Here is a 9,396-nt window from a genome sequence, read left to right as displayed (position 1 = left end):
GAGCAATTGAATATTACCATAGCCCCGGGTTAACCTGTGCCATGTGAGGGAAATTGTGGAGATGGCGCCACTGTGTGGGCCGTTGGATGTTGCAACTGACTTTGTGTAGCTCAAAGAGAGCATTAAATACTCCAGGACTCTCCATCAAAGCCATGAAGAGGGTATATTTCTCAATATTTGTGAGGCTAGCCATAAAATATGCACATATATTTATATCTATCTAGCTAACTATAAACAAGTAAAAAAAGATCACAAAAGTATCACAAAGAAAAGGTATCTTGCTGCACTATATGTGGGATATAAAGAAATGGTGAAAATAACCCAAATAATAAAAGGGGTCTCAAGCATATGAGGCCTATAATTATAATAATCATGGTCCTAGGGTTAAGATAATTAGGTTTCAGTGAAAATGATTGATTCCAGATTTTCTAGGAAAAAATATAAAAAATTGACTATCAGTCAGTCATACTTTATTTTCTTCTCCGCCTCTCAAACCCTCAAATAAAAGTGCTTGACCTGCAGCCTCCACCTCGGCTTTTATGAGTCAGACACCGCTTCTCCAGAGAGTTATTTTGTTACACATTTTATTTGAGAAAATTACTGTATATGATATGATTTAGTCTATGCAAAAATTAGAAAAATTAATTAATTAATTTCAGCCTCACTCAATTAAAAGCACATTTATACACGATGCTCAGCATGGCATGCTACATGATTTTTAGTTAATAAATAGATTCTTCGTAACAACTTCCACGGGGGAGAGATGCATGATAACAAGCCTCAATACGGGTACAAAAATATTGTCACAAAAATGGCAGAAGTTGCGGACGAGCAAGAGCAGCTTTCCTACTCAGAAGCTTCTGCAGCTGAAGTTATCTTAAAAATGTCTGAATATCAGTTTATTGCTGTAGTTCAGGATGGCAATACGTGTGAGCCTATGGAACAAGTTATTAATGAAAATGGTGATCCAGTTGCAGTAAACACCAATGAGTATTATGAGACAGTCGGGGAACCAGTTGAGCTTGGTTTTGTTAACGAAGAAATATCGGAACAAGTTGCAAGCGAAGACCACGAACAGGAAATCATAGAAGAAGCAATAGAAATTACACCTGAAGAAGTCAATTTTGTTATGGGTGAGATTACGAAAAATTCTACAGAAAATACACTTTTAATTCAGCGAACGCCAAAAGAACATGACAAGAAAACTAATAATGTAGGGGATCTAGATAGTGGGGAAGAATTAAAGCAAAAACATTTATTATTTTCCCTAGGAACAAAACTTCCTAATTCTGATAAATTAGTTAGGGAAAAAAGAAAACGAGTCAAGAGTTCATTGTTCATAGGATATACCTCAGAAGCTGCTGAGGTACTAAGGGACTTTGAAAACCTTAAAGAAGAATTAAATATTAAAAGCAATGTTGAAATGCTGCAAAGGTTGATAAATAACACTCGAAAAGAAAGTGTGACTAGTTCAACTTCTGTTGGTGATACCATTGTTGACACAAATGACGAAAATGCGAAAGTCTTACTTCAGTTATTCACAAACAGTGAAGAGCAAGATAAAAATGGAGAATGCTCATCAATGTTACAGGAACAAGTATCAATTAATCTTATTAAGTATGGATGTTTTTTGTATACAGCACAATTTAAATGTATTCTGTGCATGTGCTATACTAATTTTAACTTTTAATTCAAAGTTTATTATCATTATTATTATTTTCATTATCGATAAGGTATAAAAATTCATTACCCTTTTTACTTATCAAATAAAAATCAAGGGAAATTTGCAGGATATACAAAAAAAAGTAATAGAATATTGCCTATAATAATATGAAAGCTGTGTCCGTCTGTATCTTCACTTGCCTTTGATGTTGCCAAAAAAATTATTTATTTCTAAGTTGTTGGTCTTTCCCACATTATGGTGGGGTGTCAATGCATTTATAGACTGACGTCAATGAGTTTAATAAGATTGGTAAAGTTATACCATTGCAGTTATAACATCGAAGCCAAAAAACTTGAAAAAGAGGTGGTGATGTAGATAGATAGATAGATGTGCATATTTTACATGGCTAGCCTCACAAATATCGAGGGATATACCCTGTCTATTATTTCCAGGAGGGGCCATGGCGTAGATGGAGAGTCCTAGAGTATTTAATGCTCATTTTGAGCTACGCAGACCCAATTAGAGCCCGCGCTCTACTAGACAACTCCCGGCAACATCCAACGGCCCACACAGTGTGCCATCTTCCCAATTTCCCTCACATGGCTTGGGTCAACCCGGGGCTATGGTAACATTCACTCGCCCATGTTGAATCGCCGTCAAGAGGAATCGAACCCCGGTCTCCCGCACAGAGTACGAGAGCTATAACCACTAATCTACGGCGCCACAAATGTCAGTCATTTTTTATTGCATGGGTAGTTAGGGATAACCTGGAACTAAATTGGTTAAGTTTACTAAATCTGGGTACCAGAATCCATTTTGAAATAGATGGGTTAATGTCTTTATCAAAAAACTTTTAAGCCACAATATATTCGTAACCGTTTGTCAAAAGCTCATGATTCTATACACTTTCTAGATCAACGTTTCAAGATCTATCTAATAAAGGTATAAAAATAATAAAGGGTATAAAAAATTTTTGTGCTTTGTTGACCTCAGCAAAGACTTTACAGACAGGGTTTACCAATTACGCCAAATTTTTTTTGTATATGCATTCCTGACATCAGAAAAACACCTGAAACAATTTATTTTCCCCTTTGTTCTTTTGCCTAATTGGATTTCCCCATAGGCCTTATTGACTAGTTATATAATAATACAAAGTGTTTTTTGACAGGCATAGTGGATGTGTTCATTTCCCGTTAAAGTTGCTGAAAAAAGTATAAATGTCTTGCTTATTAACTGCTTATAGATGTTAATGAGATTAGTGAAGCCATTGCATTGCACTTTTAAAGTTTAAAGCTAAATAACTTGGAAAGAGTGGCAAATAATGATGTCATCTCCTGTGTGAGTGTATAGGTACTACCTGGGACCAAATTAGGTCTAATTTCCTGAAGCAGGGTCAAAACGAATGGGTTAAGGATGTCATCAAAAATCCCCTTAGCTCTTCAACTGTTTGTCCAAAACACATATCATATGCATTTTCTTGAACAGCATTTCAAGCTTGTTGCAATAGGCAGTTTGTTCATTGTTAACACTAGCAATATTTTTATATCTCCTTAACCGTTGATCAAAACCGACAATAAGTAATAAAAAAATCAATAGTTTGTACCAAGTGATTGCTCACGAGAGTTATGTTGTGCATGGAAGAATTAGTTGAAATGTTTGAGAAATGAAAAAATGGCTGATCAAAAAATATATAGGTTCATGCACTTTTGATGAATCTGTGCAATATGGATACAAAATCCTCACATGATCAATTCCGTAAAAACATTTCAGGAATTTTTTGCATGTGTTTGCAAATTCTTCAGGCAGCTTTGGAATTCTTTTGCCAGGTTATAAAAAGTGTGGGAGCTGTGGGAACAAAATCACCACTTTTATTATTTTTCACTTCAACGAGATTGGTTGAATTGATCGATGCAAAAGTAGAATTTCTTTCTAATTTTTGTCTATCCATTTTACCATTTAGGAACCTGTCTTTTTTATATGTGGGTGTTTACTCAGCATTCAAAAAGGTTATTACTTTAAACTGTTTGGTAATCTATGCTAAAGATATTCCCAACTTTTCTATGTGGGGGCAAGTGATTTTGTTTTCTAACAATACCCCAAAAACTGGATAGTTATTTAACAAGCTAACTTTTCGTATAAAAATTAACAACTTTTGATTTACAACATGGTATATGTGTGAGCCCTCAATGAGCAAAAAGTAAATTGGAGGTATTTGATGAATGTTCCTGTATGGGCGGAGAAAAGGTACTTTATGCTAAAAATCAAAAATCATTTGTTGTTAAATATGGTTGTCAGAAAATCAGGATTAAAGTTTTTCATGCTTCAATTTTTATAAAACATGTTATTTTTTAGTTTGTGTATAGGGATGAAGCCATACTATTAGTATTTATTAATGTACTATGAAGATTAATCCATGAGAAATTCAATTTAGATAAATTTGGAAAACATAATCTCATAGATTTAATTTTTAGTAGTTTTAGGCCCCCTCTAGAAATGCAAATGAAATTATTTGAAAAATGGCATTAATTTTGGTGCATTCAGGCATTTAAAAATAGTGTACTGAAAGCAGGCCGTCGCTTTTGACAAAGCTTAAAAGAAATAAGACCTAAAATACAAAGAAAACTATACTTTTATACCAAGTGAAAGGCGTTACATCATAATTAAATCTAGAAAATAATTGCAAAATTTTTCCAGGTACTTTTGGAAGATTCCAATCCTAAAAATATTTATGAACATCTGTAATTCTGACCATATTTTTTTTGGAAGAACACAAAAGAACATAAGACTGAAACAGTATTAAAAAAAGCAATTTAGTTAAGCAAAACAATTTAATATTCTCTTATAAAAAAACATTTTCATGAATATGTTTACCTCTCATCTAAATAATTATGTAGTGAATTTATTTGTCATGATAAATTACATTTCTTCGAAAAAGAGGTTGTTTTTTTTTGATTACTTCAAACATAGATTTGGGTAATAAAATAGTTAAAAAGCGTTATGCAATTTTTCATCTGAGATCACACTGAAAAAAAATCAACTCCTTGGTATTTTTATGTCAAAAGAAAAAAGGAGCTGGTCTGTTGCTTGTTCAAACCTTTCAACAAATTGTATCGCTAGAAATAAGTTTAACAAATATTCAAGTTGAAATATAAAGAATACCACTTACTTTAGTAATTTTTTTTAATTTTAGGCCTAATTTTTACCAATTTTAGGCCTAATTTTTACCAATTTAAAAGGTTTAGTTTAATCAATAACCGATGGTATCCTTTAAACTTATCTTTCCTGAAAATATTCCCTTCTAAAATTAATTTGCTGCAACCTGCAACAGTAAAGTTTGTGCTCCAAAAAATTTTAATTTTTGCAGCTTAGCCTTTACATAATGCAGGTTTTTTTGTGAATTTATCCTTTAAATAAGTTTTACTGTAAAGTTTTTGATCCAATTTCATTTTATTCGTGTTTCTTACTATGCCCTGAAATGTTGACTTTTTATGTAACTCTTTTCTGTGATATATTTGTGATGGTTTTTTCTTCTTTTATATTTTTAGCAGTGCTGAACAGGTTTTAGCACAAAATGATGTAACCAATGTTCTTGGACTGACTGCACTAAACATAAAAACGATACAGTTATCAAAGAAATACCTAGAGCATGTAAATAAAGATGGATACTATATTTCTGGGTTTGTTGATGGTTCAGAAAAACTCGACGAGTTCTTAAAGCTGTTTAGACTTATAACCGGTTCATCCTTTTCTATTCGAAGATCAAAAGTAAAAATAAATGACGATCCGGAACCTGAGGAAAAGCCGCTAAGAAAATACAAGCCAGGATATCTTGGGAAAGGTATGGTTATATATTCCTTTTATTATTTTATTGTTTTAAGCTGTGAGTAGGGGTGTGTAGTTCAATGATTAGAGCACTGCCTTTGTGTCTGTAGGTTTTTAAATTCGGTCCCAGTCCAAAGCAGATTTTCTCAATAAAATTTTCCCGTATGTGCTTTTTCTTCAGTATTTAAACTAAGTAACAGGATTGCTATAGTCCCGTTTGGAAGGATGAGTCTGATATATATACAAAATTTCAACTTCGAAAAGAACACCAACACGTCCTGTATTTGTGTTTTTAGTCTGTCATACCAATGCCTCGTTTGTTAAAGGAGGTTTGGATACGAGAAATAAGTAAACGGTTGTAGCAGGTTGTATATTTGCTGCGTAATTTTGATTTATTTTTAGTGTTGATCAACTTTTATATGAAGATTTTAACCCTGTTATTTCTTTTGTCTAAAATAAAAGGAAAAACCTGCAAGACATCAAAAAATCTTATATTTGCTGCGTAATTTTGATTTATTTTCAGTGTTGATCAACTTTTATATGAAGATTTTAACCCTGTTATTTCTTTTGTCTAAAATGAAAGGAAAAACCTGCAAGTCATCAAAAAATCTAATACGAGAAATATCTATAAGAAAAATTAAGTACAATGTGTATATAGCCATATCTTTGTCCGTTCGCAGATAAGAAGTTCACAGATTTTGCCCCTTATGTTAAAGCCTTGTTTATATTGATGACGCTGAAGGCGGCGTTATATGTGGACGAGGAAAATGTTCGAAAGGGAAAACACACGGAAATATGGTGAATGTAATTTTCACAACCTTGTACAAGGGTTGCGCTTCATTGACAATATTTTTTTCTTTAAAATCTTTAAATTGCTAGTTATATAACCCCTAGTATTGCAAAACAGTTTCAGACAATTCTTTGTCTTTCGCCATGTTGTTTAGCAAAAATGTTTTCACGTGAACATTCGTTTTTTAAAAAGGTTCAAATATTTCTTAACACGGCCTTAACAACGGTGTTAAGCTTGAAAAATTTTGATTTCTTAGCACCAGCGCTAAAGGGAGCGTTATCGGTGTTATAGCGGACTAAACGCGTAATGGTGTTCTGTTAACGACAACTATTCTTACTACATGTAGCCTTTATTATCACCATTAGCGCCTTCATTAACGCCGTTAAAAAAATAATCTTCAAAAGTAAACTATTCCAAATTCCAGTAAACAGACTGCTAAACTACCCCTTCTAAGATTTATGTCAAAATCAATAAATTAAAATTTTGTTTAATATGTTTATTTGTACTTGTTCAGGTCAAATCAAATGGGAAAAAAACATTGGTATACCTCCCATTCCGTTCACTGGAGTTCCATTCACCACAGAAGGTAGTACGACGTATCAATGTATATATGGACCGAAGCGTAGTAAAATGAATTTACCAACTGGGCAGAAAGAAAATACAGATGATGAGATACATCAGGTGAACTGCGTTTTATTTTTATGTCTTCAATGCATAAATTGGTGTGTGGCCTTGTGGTTATGGAGTTCGCTTCGTAATCAAAAGGTCCGTGATTCGTTCCACAGCACGGGCATGTTTAGCAAGTGTCTTCGCCACAGCTGCGGATCAACCCATGCCATGTGAGGGAAATTGGATAGGTAATACCGGTGTATATCTAATGTTTACATTTAGAACACAAGACCCACGTTGATAACAGTGTCTCCAACACTGAAGTGGCTATATCCTGTATAAGTATTCATAATAATAATGATAAGGTTTAAAGCAATAAAGTTTATGTTGTTATCAAAGTTAAAATGCTATTTCGTAATTAATTTCCTTATTCTATTTTCCCAATTTTTACAGAGATATCGTAGAGTTTCAAACGGATGCTTATAATGTGGGTGAAGAAAATTTTCGAGTTTCACTAATTATCCTCTACAAAATTAAGTTCTCGCGAAAAATTTGACTTTCTGTATTACGCAAAAAAATTAATTTTCTACAGAAATAAGTTAGATTTTAATAGCAAAAGTATCCCCTTTCCTTACTGTCATTCACACTTGATTATAATGACAAATGTTATAAAGTTATTTTACTTAAAACTTTGATTTCTATGACATCGCGAAATTAAATTTTCGCAAAATGTCTTTTATGATTTGCGAAATTAAATTCCTGCGCAAATTTTTTCCCGTGCAAATTTTTTCCCGTATGGTAGTTTAAAAGTTATTGATGGTGAATTAGTGATGGGATGTAGTGATTGAGAGAGTTATGGTACTAGCGTCTTCGAAATATGTTTTCTTTTGGTAACTTTATTCGTGAATCACTTCTGCAGATGCAACGAGTCCAAGGCGATTTAAACTGAACATAAATATTTATTTTATTAAATTTAAAATCGTGATTGCTGCATTGCGAAATGTAGTTCACCCCTGGGCGACTGGTCCTCATTTGATAAAACCCATTAGACAAAATTGCTGCAATTCTAGGAAGTTCTTGTCAAGATCAGTTAAAATAATAACTCACTTATTGTATCGTTGCAGATCGAAACATACGGTCCGAAACGTCGAAAAAGCTCACGAGAATCTAAAAAGAAAGACTGTCCTGCTCAAATACACATACGAACTGTTCACCGTTTTCCAACGTACAACTGTTTGTCTCCGATACAACCTGTAAAGACTTCTGACACCACAATGTATGTCAATAGGTGTCAACGAGGAATAATACTTGCTAAATTAAGAGAAGACATTATCAATGAAAAGGTCCATGGTGACCAAGGATTTTGGATTCGAGTTCCGCTACCGGAAGTACATCAGAATCACTCACTCGGGCCGTTTGACGGATGCGATCCTCCTTTAAACGAAGAGACAATCCTAGAAATGAAGTCGATACTGCAGAATGCTGCCATATCGTCGTAATATAGTTGAGACATCGAGGATGTTTAATATATAAATCATATGAAATAATATTTCCTGCAAGAAAGTTTATTTATCTGATTAGATTGATTTATAACGGAATCTTATTTTGTATATTTTCCCCATTTTACATAGTTTATTATCCCATTCGTTATTAGATAATGTTTTTTCATCTTCCTTTTTAACTACAGTAGAAGAACACTTTCTTTCCAATATTTTAAACGACGCGATTCGAGCCAGTAGAGTTGCGATTTTTGTTTGCTTGCAGTGGAGGAGGACTTCCGTTTTTACTCCATGATAAGAAATGTTTTTTCACCTTCTGCAAAGTGGTGGGAAGATGTCCAACGTAAAGCGGATTTCCACTTAGGCGAAATCGATCGAATCAACCTCGTTCCCAGGGCATTTTGCCTTGTTGATTAAAGATCCTGAGGTCGGAATTGCGATCGAATTGATCGACGTCAATCGATGCAACAGTAGGATTACGTCCTATTTTTCGTCAATTGATGTACAATGATTTGACTATTTTATTCAAGTGGAAAACCCAAACAGGCTCGAAACTATCATTTTATTTTAAGATTCAAAATAAGCTTCGGTTTCCATGATTTAAAAGGATCTAACTTCTCCTTACACTGATTTAATTTACCTGAGATCAGTTTTTCACCATTGAAAGTTAATGAATTTCTCTGCAGAGTTTTTCGTATCTTTTATTAGTGCCTGCATAACAGAGAAACGGATTGTGAACGAGGAAAGGCCGTTTATAAATTATGGGAATTTACCAAATTCGAACGGTAATAAAAGGGGGTGGACGCAAGAACACAATCCTATGTTCTCAGAGAATAAGGTTTGGCTCCATGATCCCTTTCGTTTACACAATTTACAGTCGATAACAAAAGCATTTAAATGTTGTGTTGTGTTAAATATCATAGACGAGCAAATGAAAGATATGGTAGAACGATACTACGTCTTTGCTGCAGTTGAGACACCCCTTACTTACATGATCGGGAAAGAAATCATGT

The 9,396-nt window shown here is 33.7% G+C and overlaps 1 protein-coding gene across 2 annotated transcripts; it reads left to right on the top strand.

Annotated features, from left to right (window-relative positions):
- Nucleotides 1–804: 804 nt before the first annotated feature.
- Nucleotides 805–8,482, top strand: LOC130613345 (uncharacterized). Of its 2 annotated transcripts, none has more exons than XM_057434703.1 (4): nt 805–1,617; nt 5,212–5,501; nt 6,790–6,956; nt 8,009–8,482. In XM_057434703.1, the coding sequence occupies exons 1-4, from the start codon at nt 812–814 to the stop codon at nt 8,381–8,383; spliced, it is 1,638 nt and encodes a 545-aa protein (XP_057290686.1). In that variant the 5' UTR covers nt 805–811; the 3' UTR covers nt 8,384–8,482. The 2 variants fall into 2 exon arrangements, with proteins under 2 accessions (XP_057290686.1, XP_057290685.1); XM_057434702.1 differs by having other exon boundaries at nt 5,209–5,501.
- The last annotated feature ends 914 nt before the right edge of the window (nt 8,483–9,396 follow it).

Source organism: Hydractinia symbiolongicarpus, chromosome 10 (genome assembly GCF_029227915.1).
Source record: "Hydractinia symbiolongicarpus strain clone_291-10 chromosome 10, HSymV2.1, whole genome shotgun sequence".
Lineage (NCBI taxonomy): Eukaryota > Metazoa > Cnidaria > Hydrozoa > Anthoathecata > Hydractiniidae > Hydractinia > Hydractinia symbiolongicarpus.
Note: the sequence above shows the minus strand (reverse complement) of the source record. Positions and strands in the feature narration are given on the sequence as shown.